General features: G+C 49.9%; 8 protein-coding genes across 8 annotated transcripts; 3 read left to right on the forward strand and 5 right to left on the reverse strand.

Annotated features, from left to right (window-relative positions):
* Positions 1–151: 151 nt before the first annotated feature.
* On the reverse strand, positions 152–1,612 carry VTN49DRAFT_5072 (uncharacterized protein; the record flags this gene model as incomplete). Its single annotated transcript, XM_069413089.1, has 3 exons — positions 152–342; positions 393–1,223; positions 1,279–1,612. The coding sequence occupies 3 exons, from the start codon at positions 1,610–1,612 to the stop codon at positions 152–154; spliced, it is 1,356 nt and encodes a 451-aa protein (XP_069266991.1).
* A 413-nt stretch (positions 1,613–2,025) lies between these two features.
* On the forward strand, positions 2,026–4,787 carry VTN49DRAFT_5073 (uncharacterized protein; the record flags this gene model as incomplete). Its single annotated transcript, XM_069413090.1, has 2 exons — positions 2,026–2,090; positions 2,141–4,787. The coding sequence occupies 2 exons, from the start codon at positions 2,026–2,028 to the stop codon at positions 4,785–4,787; spliced, it is 2,712 nt and encodes a 903-aa protein (XP_069266992.1).
* A 478-nt stretch (positions 4,788–5,265) lies between these two features.
* Positions 5,266–5,814, reverse strand: VTN49DRAFT_5074 (uncharacterized protein; the record flags this gene model as incomplete). Its single annotated transcript, XM_069413091.1, has 1 exon — positions 5,266–5,814. The coding sequence occupies one exon, from the start codon at positions 5,812–5,814 to the stop codon at positions 5,266–5,268; it is 549 nt and encodes a 182-aa protein (XP_069266993.1).
* Positions 5,815–7,143: 1,329 nt separating this feature from the next.
* VTN49DRAFT_5075 (uncharacterized protein) lies at positions 7,144–8,707 on the reverse strand (the record flags this gene model as incomplete). Its single annotated transcript, XM_069413092.1, has 6 exons — positions 7,144–7,561; positions 7,628–7,658; positions 7,713–7,780; positions 7,853–7,970; positions 8,364–8,475; positions 8,537–8,707. 6 exons carry the CDS (start codon positions 8,705–8,707, stop codon positions 7,144–7,146), a joined length of 918 nt encoding a protein of 305 aa, XP_069266994.1.
* Positions 8,708–10,289: 1,582 nt separating this feature from the next.
* Positions 10,290–11,686, forward strand: VTN49DRAFT_5076 (uncharacterized protein; the record flags this gene model as incomplete). The annotated part of the gene is made up of 2 exons (XM_069413093.1): positions 10,290–11,144; positions 11,198–11,686. 2 exons carry the CDS (start codon positions 10,290–10,292, stop codon positions 11,684–11,686), a joined length of 1,344 nt encoding a protein of 447 aa, XP_069266995.1.
* A 42-nt stretch (positions 11,687–11,728) lies between these two features.
* Positions 11,729–13,900, reverse strand: VTN49DRAFT_5077 (uncharacterized protein; the record flags this gene model as incomplete). Its single annotated transcript, XM_069413094.1, has 3 exons — positions 11,729–12,302; positions 12,354–13,285; positions 13,358–13,900. 3 exons carry the CDS (start codon positions 13,898–13,900, stop codon positions 11,729–11,731), a joined length of 2,049 nt encoding a protein of 682 aa, XP_069266996.1.
* A 1,395-nt stretch (positions 13,901–15,295) lies between these two features.
* VTN49DRAFT_5078 (uncharacterized protein) lies at positions 15,296–16,377 on the forward strand (the record flags this gene model as incomplete). The annotated part of the gene is made up of 2 exons (XM_069413095.1): positions 15,296–15,559; positions 15,625–16,377. 2 exons carry the CDS (start codon positions 15,296–15,298, stop codon positions 16,375–16,377), a joined length of 1,017 nt encoding a protein of 338 aa, XP_069266997.1.
* A 182-nt stretch (positions 16,378–16,559) lies between these two features.
* On the reverse strand, positions 16,560–17,382 carry VTN49DRAFT_5079 (uncharacterized protein; the record flags this gene model as incomplete). The annotated part of the gene is made up of 2 exons (XM_069413096.1): positions 16,560–17,312; positions 17,380–17,382. The coding sequence occupies 2 exons, from the start codon at positions 17,380–17,382 to the stop codon at positions 16,560–16,562; spliced, it is 756 nt and encodes a 251-aa protein (XP_069266998.1).
* Between the last annotated feature and the right edge of the window lie 274 nt (positions 17,383–17,656).

Genomic DNA, 17,656 nt, shown 5'->3' on the forward strand with positions numbered 1-17,656 from the left:
AAAAAAAAAAAATCATCATAAGCCATCAGAAATCAATATATACATATTAATTTGCCCGGAGACCATTACAAAGGGTATCAAGTCCGATTCCGCAAATCCAAATAACCGCCCAATAATAATTGCAACCCTAAGCAACTTCTGCCAAGTCCTTTTAACTGTACCAGCCCTGCGCCCGGTTCCTCTGAATTTCCTCTTCGTCGGTACGATGGGGAATAATGGACTCGGTGATGTCGTACACCTCAACCAAGTCATGCCACGTCTCGAAGTCGAGGCTAAAGACAGCCTGATGCTTTTTCACTCCCCGAGCCTGAGCTTCGAGAGGCGCATACGGGGTAGTGTGATCTGTTAACAGTCAGCAAGCGCATGATACTCATGGAAGACAGGGTACATACGTAATGTGGGCACTCCTCGACTGTCAGTCGAGATTCCGACAGTGCCATCGCGGACTAAAAAGCTAATGTAAAATAAATTCTCCACGGTTTGACCAAATGACCGAGGGTTGATGCAGAAGCGGAATAGAGGAATTCCGCCGTCATCCGCAATATTGTGCTTATCCATGACTTCCTGCGCTTTTTGTTCGTCCAAGTCCTCTATTTGGCGTAACTCCTCGCTGACGGCTTTCTCGGCCGCTTTCTGTGTTTCTTGCAATAATTTGTTGATCTGGACACACATGGTCGTCAGGTTTGATGTCTCTTGTCGATCCAGATCCTCTTCTCGCAGCTCCTGCGGCTTCACGGCCTGGCTCGCATCGAGACGCTGCGTTGCTCGGCGTTGCGTAAATATTCTCGTCCGCTTCTGGACGGACAAGGGTCCGAGCAAGAAGCCAGACAATGAGGGACGCGAGTTGTGAGGAATACAAGCCTCACGACCAAGCCAATCCCAGTTCATTGCATCTCCGATATCATCTTCATCATCGTCTCCGCCAAACCTTTGCGATCGTCGCCGCTGCGTGCCACTCGGGATTTCATCATGCTCCGCCACTGGCGCTCGGCGCATAAAAGATATGCATTTGGAGACAAATTCGTCGACATCGATGCCAGCGTTAGCTGAGCCCAAGACAAGTTGGGCCGACTTCTTGTACGATAAGTCTGCCGCATTGACCAAAAGGTGCGAGTCAACAGTGGCATCTGTAGTCGTCTTGATATCGACAAAGATTTCATTTGCCTTTTCCAGCGTTTCAAGAATGCCGTTGTTTCCGGCTTGAAGATACTCTTGCCGGAAATCTATTGGTAGATGTGAGATGCATTGTCTGTCAAATCAAGGTAATCGTGTGCTTACCGTGCAGGTTACGATTGAGATCCCTCAAGGTCTTGCGCAGGCGACGTCGCTCATTCTCATCCTGGTCCGGGTCGTAAATTAGACTGGGGTGTATCGACGCATTTTGGGTCGCCGAAGTGATATTCTCCTCCCGCTCGCCCAATCGTCTTCGCTTGCTCGCCGAAGACTGCGTCATCCGGTTCGCTGTATCTGCTGTGTGGTCACTATTCCGTTTTCCGGACAAAGCATTTGAAGATCTCGGCCGGTTCTCTTTGTCGGACTGCGAAGACGGGGAAAAGCTGCTGTTAAATGAGTCGCCCTCAGGGCTGGGAGTGTGGTCGGCCCCAGACGCCATTGCCTAGTTCGCTGCCAGTGAGGCGACTTGGTTTCGTCACGGCGCGAATTGCAGAATTTACGTATGATCGAATGACTGAATATCGCGTTAAACGAAGGGCAGACACTCCCCTGGAATGATCACTTTTGCAGCGCCGCAATGGCGCGCGTATGTGATCTATCAGATTCAGGTTTGCGACGCGACTCGTGTCCACTTAGTGGCTTGGCATATCACGTGATTTACAAGTCCATGCAGGAAGCTAATCCTTGAAAGGAAAGTAAGCATATCAGCGCACCCGTAGAGCTCCCGCGCGTCAAGGCGGAATATCATGGGCTACCGACGTTATCGCTTCTCTGATTACGTTCGGCCTCGAGCTAAATGAACGACATTCACCCTGTGGGCCCAATGCATCAGTAGCCGCTGTGATCAAAGCCATGTCCATGGAGGCATTCACCTTTGCGACCTCTACCCAGGTGGACTTTCCTATTCACGTGAAGATGTACGTCAACAAGGCGACGATGCTGATGTCGTGCAAGCTGACAATCGTAGCGGTGCTCTGGAAGGGAAGCAAAAACAAGTACCATTTTCAGTACTACTAAAGCAACCGGAGCTACGACACCTGGGTTCGAACCAAAGTCCTGTCTCGGATCTGTTCGTCACTGTCCAGCTATGGGCAAACTCGAAACCTCTTGGCGTCCCTATGCAGACGCCGTATAAAGCGTTCAAATCCGGCAGAGCATGGAATGAATGGCTGCAGATGCCCCTATCAATTCGGGACGCACCTCTCGGGTCGCAACTGGCAATTACGATTTGGGACCTGTCTCCTTTAGCAGGTCAAGGGTCGTTTGGCCACACTGTGCCTTTTGGAGGCACCACAATCTCCTTGTTCGACTCTGATGGCAAGCTGAGGATGGGAAGGCAAAAATGCAAGGTCTACCGACACCGGGCGGCTGACGGCTTTTCCGCTACCACGACTCCAGCCATCCCCCCACCGAAACGTCGTAAACAGAACGGATCGCTTGATCTAGAGCCATCGCCAGCCGAGCTGGAACTCGAGCGTATAGAAGGGTTAATCAAGAAACATGAGATGGGCGATATACCCCGAATCGACTGGCTCGATCAAATGGTATTTCGGCAATTGGAGAAAATCAAAGTGGAGGCAGAGGAGGCCGCCAGGGAAAGAAACCTTAGGTTGAAGGCCCTGAAAGCTCGGAATAAGGACGCTGAAGAGGACGAGGAACCTGAGATGGAAGACCCAGATGATGAGAATTTCGTGCTATATGTCGAGTTCCCGCGTTTTGATCATCCGATCGTTTGGGCAGATCATGAATATCCACCTCCTCCTGTATCTTCTTATGCATCACATTCTCAGGCGGGCGCGAATGCACCAGCCCCAGAGGTACGGCTAGGCCCTGGGATCCAAGGTGCGGCAGACGCCAGTGATCAACGAGTCATCCGAGTCTATGACCCTGAAGTTGGCCAGACAGGCAATCCATGCGAAGATAAGCAACGGAGACTCGTCCGAAGTCATCGTACGGGAATCATGGATCGCGATCTCAAACCCAATCCTAAGATTCGTGATGAACTCAACGTTATCATGTCCTATGGGCCGACACAGGAGCTCAGCGCTGAAGAGAAGGACTTGATTTGGCGGTTCCGGTACTACCTGACACGCGATAAGAGGGCATTGACGAAGTTTGTCAAGTCCGTCAATTGGAGGGACGTCGGTGAAGCGCGACAAGCGGTCGAAATACTGCCAAAGTGGACAGAGATTGACGTTGATGACGCCTTGGAACTGCTCGGGCCAACTTTCGACAATGCGGCCGTGCGGGCATACGCAGTAGATAGACTTCGCAAGGCAGAGGATGAAGAGATATTACTCTATCTTCTGCAGCTGGTTCAGGCTATGAAATACGAGGAGACAGCCGAGCAGACTGAAGATCAGGCTGCACATGACTCGTCTCTCGCTAACTTCCTCATCACACGTGCTGCTAACAACTTCTTGTTGGGAAACTATCTCCATTGGTATCTTATGGTCGAGTGCGATGATACCGGCCTGACCAATTCTCCCGCCCATCGACGTCTATTTGCTCGAGTGGAATACTACTTCATGGCAGAGCTGGAGAGGACACATCGCGAGGATCGCAAAACCTTACTGCGGCAAGGGGAACTGATCACGGTTCTCACTCGGATCGCGAAAGATATTCGATTTTCCCGCGAGAACAGAAACCAAAAGATTGAGAAGTTGAAGAAAAGCCTTCGGGATCCGAAGAACGAAATCATCAACATTGATCCACCTTTACCCTTGCCCCTGGACCCGACAGTGAAGATCGTAGGCTGCTTTCCTGAAGAGTCCAACGTTTTCAAGTCATCCTTATCCCCGTTATTGTTGACCTTCAAGACCGTGGATGGGCGCAAATACCCGGTCCTTTTCAAGGTCGGAGACGACCTTCGTCAGGACCAGCTGGTTATTCAGATCATCACGCTCATGGACCGCCTACTGCAAAAGGAGAACCTGGACCTCAAGCTCACACCTTATCGCATCTTGGCTACCGGCGCAACCGCTGGTGCTGCACAATTCATACCTTCCACATCCTTGTCTGCGGCGTGTGCCAAATATAAGGGTTCAATACTGGCATACCTTCGCGACCATAACCCTGATGATCAGGAACCACTGGGCGTCCGTAAGGAAGCCATGGATACGTTTGTCAAATCTTGTGCCGGCTACTGCGTGGTGACATACCTTCTCGGCGTCGGAGACCGACATTTGGAGAACCTTCTTATCACCCCGGACGGCCATTTTTTCCATGCCGACTTTGGGTTCATTCTGGGTCGGGACCCCAAACCCTTCGCGCCCATGATGAAACTCTGCAAGGAGATGGTCGAAGGCATGGGCGGCGCCAACTCTCCCCATTACCTACAGTTCAAGCAGCATTGTTTCACCGCCTACACAACGCTCCGAAAATCTGCAAACCTTATCCTCAACCTGTTCTCGCTCATGGTAGACGCGAACATCCCTGATATTCGGGTTGAACCGGATAAGGCTGTTCTCAAGGTAAAGGAGCGGTTCCATCTTGAGTTGAGTGAAGAAGAGGCGATCCGCCACTTTGAGCAGCTGATCAACGACAGTGTCAATGCGATATTTGGCGTGGTGATTGATAAGTTGCATGACTTTGTCCAGGGTTGGCGGACATGAGTTCTACTGGCGTTGGTGTATGTTGATACCCATAATGGATGCATAATGACTACCGTTCGGTCCTGAGGCTTTGTCATGAGATTATGAAATTTAAAATAGACGGATACAGTTCAACTTGTCATTACCATGCTGTCTGCCTGTTCTGCCATGCTTCGGGCTTTCATTTCTCGTCCACGAAGTGGTAGATACTGCATTTATCCAAAAGTAGCACTTCCTTGATTAGGCCACGGAGTATTGGTTTGGTATTAACGTAATATCAACGCTCGCCGACCGACTTATCCTCGGGCTTCATATTCGATGATCAGATGGACAGGCACAATAACAGGAGAATAAAGCAAAACACAAACGAATTTGACGGTTCAATTGATTTCTCGCTCTTCCTCCTTGGGCAAGCTGATGGTGAGCCCGTCCTCCGTGGCCACGATGCTCTTGCAAGACGTCCACTGGCGCGCGATGTGACCCTTGAGAATGACAACCATCATGGGACATCGACGGGGAGGACGAACAGGGCACCCATACCCCACATCCAACCCACTCCCACAGCAGACTTCCGGTGGGTGACGACGAAGATGGATAACAAGCCGAGCGAGACGCGATAAGAGTTGAGTGCCATAGACGCCTCGACCGGGTTGTGCAGGAAATACTCGATAATGTAATTGTAGCAGATGGGCAGCAAAAGTAGTGCGCTGAGCCAAATCATAAAAGAGGCCCGCGCGAGCATCATGAAATGCAGATGAAACTCCAGGCCGGCGCCGTAGATACCCAGGCCGATGGGCAGGATGATGCATGGCGGAATCGTGTTTGCCAGTCGGTATTCTGTATGCCAGGGGCGGCCGCGTCGACGAGTGACCCACAGAGGGATCTTGTCGTTGAAGGAACACCCCCACAACTGCGCGCAGATGATGCCGATCCAGGCAGTCAGAGTGAAGAATGCCAGCTGTAGTGGCGAGAAGCCGTATCCACCGGCTTCTACCGGGGGCTCCAGGAAGACGGCCAGCGTGGATGCTTGCATGATGGGGAGGCCCATGGCCTCGAACACGAATGTTCCGACCAGAAGAGTAATGGGTGTTAAGGTTATTTTGAACTGGATGAGGACTCGTTGTTTCAAGTCATCAAAAGAATGAGTTGGTTTCCGTTTGTTCCCAGTCAGACTCCAGATTTGACGCTCTTGTTCCTCGTTTTGGTTTGCTTTGACTTACAGACCGAGAAGCCTTTCCTTGGCCATGGATTCGGTGGCCTGGAAAGGAGGTTTCTTTACGCCTCTCAAACCATGATTCTGGTAATGCACGCTGGTCGATTGCTCGTCCATGCCGGCGATCGAAACTGGTATCTTCGACAGAAAAGAACACAACGCCGGCCAGGCAGATACTAGCAAAGATGAGGAGCTTTTTGGACAGCGGCCAATTCTATTGTCGCATGAGAAAGATGTAAGTCAAAACGAAGAACTCACTGGAAGAAGGATCGTCCTTGCCACGTGTGTGGAAGGTCCTCTGTGGATCGCTTACCAATGGGTCTCTTGGGCCTTCACTCAGTTGCGGAATGAGGACTAAGACGTCGTTGATTCTCCTCGCTTGTGGAACTCGCGAAGCTGCAACAGCATCCTGAAGGACGTCCCCAGAGTCCTTCATTCCCGCCGTTGTGGCCGATGGCATGGTTAACCTCATCATCAAGGGCCTTAGGGTTAAGGATATACAGGGAGTCATTGAGTCAGTCTTCAAAATCACAAACAATACGAAAGAAAAGGAGAAAGCATATTACAACCTGACAGGCAATAGGGTGATCTAACAAGTAATCTGCAGGAACTCCTGCAGGTTATAAGCAGGATCTTACACCCACGCGCGACAAAGGATCTATACTTTCTATGTTTGCGCCGGCGTTTAGTTCGGACTGAACAGGAAAGCTCTGATGGTTCTCAGCGATTTCATGCATGCCGCATACTTTGACCAGGGGTTGATTAGCCGTTCAGTGTTTGTACCCGTTCTGAACTGGTCGACAACGGCTCTTGATTAAAACTCCAGGTTGATATTGTCCATCTGTATGCTCGACAATCAATAATGGTGGTTTTTCTACAGGAACAAGGTAATTAGGTAGGAACGATACTATCTAAACAGGATGTTGTGGATCTTGGGACTAGCTTGCTGGTTCCAGTAATCCCTAACCCCCAGTTCAGTAGAAATCGAGTTAACCAGACATTTGTTGAAGTGGCAACAGGGAGACGGATATTATCGTGTCGTAAGGATTAGGGAACAGAATAATTTTTTTTTTTCCATTCCGCACAGAGAGGCGAAGAAGCCGTAGAATTATAGTACATGAGTTCGTACGAATCAGCCAATTGCGCCACCATTCCCACTTTGCTTCAGGAAGGAGCAGGAGTCGAATACTCTGATTGTTCTGCGAGGGGAAAACACTTTGGCGTTTCAACAACTTCAGAAGTGGCCTGCTCATGTTCAATGACCAAGTCGGTCGTTCGCATGATCCCACCATGCCCTACGCACAAATCATCCTGGCCTGAGCTGCTGTAGCTGACGGCTTGTCGCTCAATGTCACCCTTGTCCTTTGCTTCGTGGAAAGTAAAGCCTTGTAACCGGCTCTCTCGCTGCGTGCGTCGGTGGTGGTCCATGGGCCATGTACCAGTACATTCGGTCTGAACACTATTCAGAGGTACCACCAGTGGGCTGCGGTATGTGACGCCTGCTGATGACGTCTTTTTGCGACGAAACAAGGGCCTCACGGCAGGGACTGCTGCAGCAATGACTCCAAATGTGGCTTCGAGGCTGACATACACCATCAGCAAAGAGGAGTTTTTAGCCTAACTCTAAGCAACATTGGCCAAGACTTACATCGCCCATGTAAACAAGTAAATCAGATCCCCTACCACGAGGTCAGCCGGACTCGACCAAGACAAGGGTGAAGCTTCTCACTGACAGGTAGGGTCTGTCGTCGCCGTTAGACTGGGGACCAGAGTGGTCCGCTCAATAGCAAATCCTCCGCTTCTATAAAAATTGCCGATATTCAGCAGTCCGATCACACATTGTTTGACCATGAATGCAGAGGATGATACTTACGCAAAGCCTATTGCCAAAACTACCCATACCCCCAATTTGTGCCGAGTCTTCATTCTCATATTCCAGAGAAAGTATATTGGAAGAGCCGATAGCGCGATATCTGTAGCTGCTGCAACAGCTTTTCTCCTATGGTCAGCGACTCACGGGGCTCAATTGACTTGCGGATAACCGTACATCCTTGAATGATGCCCATTCCGTCAATCACTTCAGCTGGCCAGCAGTGACCTCCGGGTATGGAACGGTTCCAACTAAAGGCTGTTGGAGTACATTGTGGAAAGATGATGACCGCATCTACGACGCTCACGGCGGCATTGAAAACCATCAAAGCCACCAGGAAGTTCTTGCGTGAACTATTACTAGGGGCACTAGGGAAACTCGTAGTCAGCAATCTTTAACAAATTTTGGAAATTGAGCTGGAGTGGCCAGAGAACGTACAACAGCCGTATTAAGAAAAGACCAATCGATATCTTCAAGAAGATCGTACACATTATCAGCACGAACTCGGAAATACGTAGTAGTTTGAGACAGAACACCGCGCGAGAGGCATTCAAATAAGGCCAGTGGCGACCAAATCCATGGGAGACAGCACTCAAGATCAAGGCCATGATCACTATCAAGTGCATCTGCCGCAAGCCATTACTATCTTCTGCCATCTGGTCTTAGTGTCTACGCCAGCAGACTTACTGTGGCTATGACATTGAAGATGTCGTCCCATCCTATCCGTTTGATAATCTTCGTTCGAACGTAAATCCGCAATCCAGTTAGAATGGTAGCAACACCCGTGGTCAGGATAGTTGGGACCATCACAATGGAGGCTCTGGAGGCCTCGCTTTCTGACATTGGCACGATGGACATCCCTATGCGAACCTGGAGAAAGGGGCGATCGATCGTGATGTGTGCTGTAGAGATTGTCTACAAAACTGAATGACTTCCAGTTTCTCTAGATGATGGTATCATTCCGAGGTCAATAGGAAAAGGCACAGTCGCGGTGACACCGAGAATCTTGCACTGAGAGCAAGCAGTCTCCGTCGAGCATCAAATTGCTTGAGTTTCGACCAGGCGCAACTTCAAGAACCGACCACCAAATAAAGAGCCAATGTTTGACTCCTGAATATAACAATCAATTCCAACATACAGTTTTCAACGAGCTGTCGAGTCTCGCAGCGACAATTTAAATCGCATTTGAAATCGTCCGCACCGCCAATGTCAGACCCAACGTGACATAGCAGGCCAATGGCCATGACTTCCAGAACAGAGAAACGTTGACATCCCTGTGGATGGTGTTACCTCGAGAGGGCTGGGATACACACACCCAGGTCGACTCCTAAGTGTGTCCAGAAACGAAACGCATTGTTCCATGATGAGAACGAAGAGAGATTTTGGCATCAACCCCTTTTCCGTTCCGTTTGAAAGATTCACTGACGAAAAGTAATCAGACCTTTTCGGCAGTCATTAAAGCGTTCATCGCGTCTGAAGATCATGTGGATAAGCTCAAAATCATCATTGGGTCATTTTCAGTTTCAGCTGTGTAACTCCAACCTTGGGGAAAGGAGGCGGATGCAGAGAAACTGCATGTGTGACGTGGACTTAAAGGATGGCCTTTGTCCTATGCACGTTCAAGAAATTGTAAGTATGGATCGACCATTTGTCTGGGTCGCCCCGGGCGGAACAAACGTTCCGAGTTGAACTGCAGATAAACTATGGAGTCGGCTGTACAACATTGGCTGGAAGACATCGTAGCCACTGACTGATCTGCTTTGGGTCTATTGCCATTCGGCCGTGACGATCAAGCTCGTTGCTTTTCGAAGCAACGCTAATTGGAAGACAACAAGGATAAAGAATGCCAATCAGGTGATAGGGAAATTTGGACTCCTCAGGTTCTTTGACGAGGTCTGAGCGAGTCATCTGGTTGGATCCATAGATCACGCTTGATAGGGTTGAGACCAATACAAACCCTAATTTCAGACTACAATCCTTTCCCATTTGGGAAAATATTCTGGTCTGATATCTAACCGAACCACATTTTCCAATACTTTGTCCAGTCCTCGCCACAATCATAGCAACTGAAAAGGAGGAAACTGCGAGAATCTCACAACTCGATGGTTTCCACCTTTTAAGGGTCAGATCTGCTGTAATATATGCGTATCGTGCCATTGGACGAACCCGCAACCATATATGGACTGCTACTATACCTATAAGAGCGAATTCCACATCCCGCCGAATGGCTTACGCAAGGGATGCGCCTGCTATGTTTACCGCCGTAATTCATGCACGTGGTTGTGTTTGTAGACAAGGCTCTTATAGACTATTTGCCCAAGTTCTCCGGACTTGGGTCATACTTAGGAATCGTATGTTTAAATGGATTTGCCGCTTCAGCATCACATTTCTACCTCGTGTTGGACTCTTAGCCACGCAGGTAGAGGCAACTTTGACACAAATGTTCGCTCGAAGACCACCTGCGAAAAACTTCCAACTGGCCATCGTTGGCGGGGGGATTGGCGGGGTGATACTGGCGCTGGGATTGTTAAGACGCAACGTTCCAGTTAGAATATACGAAGCGGCCAGTGGCTTTAGGGAGGTTGGCCTTGGCTTATCTATCGGGCCAGCCGCATATCGCGCCATCCCACTCATTGATCCTCGCATTCGCGATATATATGACTCTCTCATCACGACACATGCAGACAGTCCTGGGTATGAGCAATACCATCGAACATGGTTTGAAATCGTCCGGGCAACGGGAAGCAATGCAGGAAAGGTTATTTTCGATCTCAAGGCTTTCCCATCAGGGCAAACCAGCGTGCGAAGGTCAGACTTCCTTGATTCTCTCATGTGCCTGTTACCACCTGAAGCCTTTCGTTTGGGTAAGCGCCTCGAAACGTTCAGGGAAACAGAAGATGGCATAAAGGTGTTTTTCAAAGACGGTACCTCCGCCTGGGCAGACGCTGTGATCGGCTGTGATGGCATCCATTCCAAAGTCCGGGAGTGCATGCTTCCAGAGGAGAGCGATAGATCGGCTCCGCAGTATAGCGGCATGTATGGCTATCGTGCCGTTCTCAACATGATGGACATGATTGAAGCCGTTGGAGAACATCGTGCACGGGTGGCCACTATCTACGCCGGACAGGGTTCTTATGCAGTCACCTATCCTATTATGCGTGCAAAGAAGGTCAACGTTGGATTGTTCATAATAAAACCAAGCTGGAATTGCAATACCTGGGTTCGACCAGCGGAAAAATCCGAAATGCACCGCGATTTCGACCACATGGGAGAACACGTGAAAGCAATCATGGAGGTAGGAAAGATCTGCGGCATCATGGCCCATAAAGTAGACTAACATGACCAAAGAGAATGCCCGATGCATCGCAATGGGCAATCTTTGAATCTCGATACCAACTTTCCACATATACAAAGTCTAGATTTGCCCTTCTCGGGGACGCCGCACATGCATCAACACCCCATCAAGGAGCCGGGGCCGGTCAGGCTGTCGAAGACGCCCATGTCCTGGCTGAGTTAATTGGCGATCCCAGGGTCGTTCAGCCTCCAGATCTTGTAGTTGCTTTCAAAGCGTATGACGCGGTACGTCGTCCTCGAAGTCAACGAGTCGTCACGACCAGCAGAGAAGTCGGAAATCTATGGTGTCTTTCACAGAAGGGAGTCTTGGACGATGAAGAAAAGCTCAAACAAGCACTGACAACACGTCTCAGATGGTTGTGGGATTTGGACGTTGAAGAGCAGGTGAACAGGGCAAAATCTATCATGATTGAACAGATGGAGAGACGGAATGAGGGTTTTTCAATTGATTCTAGTTTGTCAAACCAGGCCCTTGGCAAATAAGCCAATTCTATTGGACACCAGGAGCACACAGCATGTCAATAGTTACGGCTTTGTCCCATGACCTTTCTCTTCATCGCCAACAGGCTTGGGGCCAAAGGATTCTAGCTCAATGTATTCTTCCTGATTGGTGTTAGGTGTAGGTTGACCACCCCTGACGGATCGGGTTGTGGCAGAATCGTGACCAGGATCGTCTGCTAGTCGTGAATTACCAGAGCTTCCCACAAATATGGCATCGCTCGTGCTTTGTGTTTCTGTAACTTTTCTCATCGCTTCATCCTCATCGTCCTCTGGTGTACCTTCACGGCACGCCCAGGCATCGACGAATCGCAGCACTTCGCGGTGCCACCAGCGCTTCATCAACAGAAGGCGAAATGGAACAAGCGCGATGATCAGAATTGGAAATGCAGGTGCGGCTTTCGTGAGGGTCAGCACGAATATAGCCGCGGTAATGACTATCTGTAGGACAGTATAGAGGTGTATTTGGATGTATGATGGCCGCGGTGGCAGTTCGTCGTCGGTACCCTGAGCTTGTGCTCCCTCCCCTCTTAAGGCTGGGGGCAGCTCAGGGAGTTCGGACGGCGGCGTGAGGATGTAGAAGAACCGATACAAGATTGGGCTATATTTGTTAGTGATTGTCTGCCATGGTTTCCTGGGTCTATGCTCATACTTTACAGATAAACTTTGCTCACCCATAAACATGAACAAACCCGCCAATACGCTTGTTGGGGTCAAGCCTAGGACCTTCATAAAGGGAGGGCTGACGAATAGCAGGATTCCGGCCGCATGCAATAGGGCAGACCACCTCTGCTCGTAGACACGCCTAGTTTCACGAATTTCGGTCTTTTCTTCCCCATCCACGGTGATAGTTCGTGTCTCTCGTTCTGTATGCATCAACGATTCCGAATGAAGGGGAGCTTGAGGGAGTAACCCATTGGCCGGAGGGATTCCAAGTATTCCACACATTGCTGTTGTTGTTCCCAGAAGGGCAATATCCCATGCAAACCCTCCTGGTTTCTGAGTTCCGTACCGGTCAATTGTGCAAATGATGGAGCTCACTTCGTGATCGAAAAAGAACAGTACTGTTATAATGGCTCCGGGAATGATGGCAGCGAATATCCAAGGAAGAGGTAGCTTCCAAAACTCGACAAAGAATGTTTGCCGATCGGGAGACGTGGGCCGAAACGAATAGCTCACGTTGAGGGTTATCCTATCCAATTGGGCCAGCTCTCCTACATGCGGCATAGCGATGAAAACAACGATCGAGATAGCTGCTGCATATTCGGACAGTCCGAGTCTTACGTAGCGATGGAAAAGAGGCCGCCAGCTTTCAGCTGTCGAAAGGAAAATGGCAAGCAGCATGGTGCCCACTGCTCCAATGATGGCGTAAAGAAAGGCGGCAAAGGAGAGGTTGTCGTGCGCCCTTTCGAGTTCTTGAATAGCCTTGTGAAAATATATGACGCTGTTTAGGAGCGAGAATATCTCAGTCGAGAAAGTCGTCACATAACGCATGGTCCAGTCATGCGCATTGATGATAGCCAGCAGATAATGCATCCATGCCGCATGGATCAATGACCACGCCATAAAAGGCAGAAATGGTATCTAAATCACGCCGAAGAGTTGAAGTTAGCAAAGTGACAACGGTCATTCAGTGGGAAGATCTAATCGACCAACATTGAATGAATCATGGCAGAGGGCATATATATTTTCGGCCAAGACCGAAAAAGGCCCAGTGACTCCGAGGATAGTCAGAGGCTGAATCGAAGCCAGCGCAAAGATGATACCGCAGATGGCAGTACTGAAGACCACTTCGATGGTTCCCCAGTTAGCACCTGTCAGCACATACAAGTCACTAGCAAAAGTAATGCCAGGCAACAGATTGGTGAAGAAGACATAGACGGCACTGGCGAAGATTTGCTGATTGAACAAGGTCCAATCAGAGACATAGCGACGGCGCAAATTAACAATGTCTTGCTTCAACAGACGAAACGGCCGCAGCGGGCCCCCAGCAGCAACAGATCCACGGACTAAGCGAAATGGTTTTGGTGTGTGTTTTGATGGGGTGATGATGGAATGGGTATCATCAGAATCCAGGTCCTCGTCTGACTGCTCTGGGGTCCGGCGGCGTCGTGATCGACGACTGCGGGTGCCATCTCTTCTATGGCGGAGCGCTGATAGCCGCACCGAGGGCGGGCGGAATGCTGAGATGAGAGACATGACCAATATAGTGAAGAATGAATTGAGTTGCTTTGCACTTGTTAGCTCATATTCGTCGATATTATGGTTTCAATTGAGCATATTATTTCTTCCGAACCGCAAAGAAGAAGCTGGAGATCTGGCTTTTAAGGCTGTCTGCCCTATCGGATCCGATTGCTGGGTCCCGCTATTCGGGTCGGCTCGATGGTAAAAGATCAATGCGAAACTGCGGTCTATTTGCTCCGTGCAAGGCAGCGTTTCCAGACTTCCAGAGGACGAATTTGCCACAGGGCTTCAGCGCGGAGCTGCCATCTCTTATCAATGATTCGTAGATATCGACCTCAACCCTCGTATATTGTCCGTCATTTTTCTAGAGCAGATGGTGCTCCTCTACGTCAACGAGTTCTTGGCAGTATCCATGATTTTCTCTCAGGGTCCCAGGTATTTCAGGCTCTCTGAAAATAAGGTTGGCTACTGCAGACTTCCACTAGTCTATCAGCTTGATAGGCTATCTAATGCTGAGAGACACAAAATTTCAGGCCAGACCTGCATGGCTATGAGAACTCCGTACTCGAGCAGTTGGCCTGTCAGCTTCCTGGACTGTGGATAGCGGTGTAGTTGACATGACCGTGCCGTGTAGGCTATTACTGTATGCAGCCCAATGTCTATCACGTCTGGGCCGACTGGCAACCATTATATTTCACTGTGTAGTTGACTTCATTGGAAGGGAGAACAGGCACGAAAAATGACGACTGTGGTCCGTGCGAACTGCAGAAGTCCTCAAGTCTCGAACTTATGATTGCAAATTACGAAAATCGAGCAACATACCTACTGTATATAGGTAGTTTGGCGTAATTTATCCTTCAAAAACGCGCACCTTGATCGGTGAAAAATATCGAATAACGATTGGCTCAAAGTCAGTCATGTGCTGTAATTGCTAACTGTTTTGGTGCTAGTAACAGTTGGGCTGGCTGGACTCCGTAATCGTCCAGCGTCTGTTTTACTCCGTTAAGACGACGAGACTAATTGGAGTCTCAAATTCCTGCGGAGTGCAGGATACATGTGCCTAAGTCCGCAACTTGAGTGCGTTTAACAGGGATTTTCTGCATGCTTAATACCGGGTAGGAGTTAGTAAGTATTCCTCACCGGTGGTTAACGACACGCGTTTCGATTGAGTGAGTCGGCCAAAACGCTGACCTTTCTTCTCGGTACTAGCTTCAACAGTCCTAGGCCGAATAGGATCCTTTGTGCACTCTGCAAGAGTGCTATAAGTACGGAGTATCGATTCTCGAATTGAGTCTCCTTGCAATAACAAGAGCTGTACCTCGCAACGAACACCACCCAATGACCAAATCTTCCAAGGCGTGAAGATGCCTGTGGACGTCACAATAGCAGAACTTTGTACTTGCCTGAACCATGGCTGCCAAATTCATTCCTCGGAGTGTGTTCCCTCAGAACATAGCTGTTCCACGGTCTTATTTCCTGGGCCATCATAAAGCTGGTCTGGAGAAGATGAAGAAAATGCTCTCATCCATTGACTACGTGGTCGAATGTCGCGATTTTCGAGCGCCGGTCACATCTGTGAACCCGATGTTTGAGGAAGCTCTTGGGGCAAAACCTCGACTTATAGTCTACACGAAACGGGATTTGGGAGGTGGCTCAGATGCCCAAACACGCAAAGTACGTTTCCAAGATAGGTTTTGATGGACAGTCTATTCTAATAGGACGGACGCTCCGAGCTGCAGAACAAACGACTCATGCGACAGCTAGATCCTAACACAGCTGTTTTCTTCTCAACTTCCTCACCGAAAGATTCCGCGGGACCAATACTTCGACACCTGAAGTCGGATGCGTATGGTCCGGACAGCCTTGTCGGATGCAGGGTGATGGTAGTAGGCATGCCAAACGTTGGGAAATCGACCCTGATCAACTCTCTTCGTAACGAGGGAGTCCACAAGGCCAAGGCTGTTAGAATTGGCGACCAGCCAGGCGTGACTCGGAAGATAGGCACTCCGGTCAAAATCGTGGAGCGCGAGAATGGGTCGGACGTCTACGTATTGGACACACCCGGAGTATTTGTGCCATATGTACCCGACGCAGAGAGAATGTTGAAGCTCGCTCTCTGCGGGTGCGTTAAAGACTCCATCATCCCGCCCGTCACCGTGGCAGACTACCTCCTGTATCATATCAATCTCCACGATCCGACGGTGTACAAGAAATGGTCTGAGCCGACGAATGAAATCACTCCACTCCTTGACAGCTTTGCACGACAGACGGGGCTTCTGGGCAAAGGCGGCGTTCCCAATATGGAGTTGGCGGCGACTAATTTCGTCCAGAGATGGAGAGCCGGCAGTTTAGGGAAGTTCATTCTGGATGACATCGCGGCAGAGCTGCGAGCACGTGCGGAGCAAAGAGAGCAGACCGTGGGTCCTAGCATGACCCAGATATTGAAGCAAGAAAAAGCGGCGAGGCTAGAGAAGGTGGCAAAGAAGTGTTAAAGTTCAGATTGGAGAAAAACACCGACAACCATGTATAACACCCACCATGACCCTGCGCCAGTCTTATATATTAGAAAACATGTATCAGTACACCCTGGCGTATGTGAAATAGATGCGGGTATCGAAGTCTGCAAGATGGGAGCATATGTAAACAATGAAGGCGATTCCATAGGGGGGGATTCTCATGATATCTTGTCCAAGAGCTTCCTCCGTCTTCTCTCAACGAGCTCTTCTTGGACTTCCTCCAACGTAGGCAGCCGCCATTCGACACCGTCACCGGCATCGCCAGGTAATGGTTCCCACCCAGTTTGTGGTGCATCTTTCCCTTGTCGGAGCATCTCCTCATAAGCTTCCTTTTCCCGTTCCTCTTCATAGGCTAGCAATTTCTCCTCCTCTTCATCTCGTCCGTACCCAAAGTAAGCCGCATCGACATGCTTGCGGGCCAGCTCGGCGGCCCGTGCAGCAGATCCATCCTCATCCTCCTCCTCGGGCCGACGTTTTCTGGCAGCGGCTTCAAACATCTCTTTTACACCGGGTAACTCTCTTGCCCTCCCAAAATATCGATACCCTTTACCTCCGCCGGGAATCTCTCGCCCCTCATCGTCATACACGCGCCCCCCTCCCCGCATGTAGTTTGGGCCCCCCAGATTTCGAATCTGCAGCTCCCACATCCATTTCTCCCGCATCAGCTTATTGATCTCATCGTTGAGATCGCGGATCTGGTAGTCGCTGAGGCTGGGATCTTGGATGCGCGTCACTTTCCGTGAGATCTCCTTGAGGACTTGGCCGCGCCATTTCTCGCAGGTCGGAATCGAGTCTACCGATGTGATGGCCTTTGGTCGTCGCGTCCGCCCAATGTCGAGAATTCCAAGATCCGCTGCCTGTGCCGCTCGAAAGCGGAATAGCATCGACTGGGCCTTCTCGCTGTTGCGGGCCTGTTTTGTTTTGGAATGGTCAGGTACCAGAGACAAAAACAGTTGCAGTGGTGTTAAGTCGACTTACCATCGTGCTAAGAGAAGCCGATTCCCAGCAATCAATTCAGCAAATGACCAATATTTGCCGGGACAGCACGGATGGGAGATGTCAAGTGTGCCAACGAGTTGACCCTGTCATCCCCGGTCCTAACCTCCTCGATGTTAGCTAACTAGGACTTCTGTGGAATTTTACGTAACCGAATTTCCTCCGGCGATTAGTATGTTCAGATTAGGCATATGATCACGTGATTAGCGTAAATCTCTACAATCGTAGTCTTCGTGTGGCTCGTTCAGGATTCACATGC

Source organism: Thermomyces lanuginosus, assembly GCF_041956635.1.
Source record: "Thermomyces lanuginosus strain ATCC 200065 unplaced genomic scaffold VTN49scaffold_32, whole genome shotgun sequence".
Taxonomy (NCBI): domain Eukaryota; kingdom Fungi; phylum Ascomycota; class Eurotiomycetes; order Eurotiales; family Trichocomaceae; genus Thermomyces; species Thermomyces lanuginosus.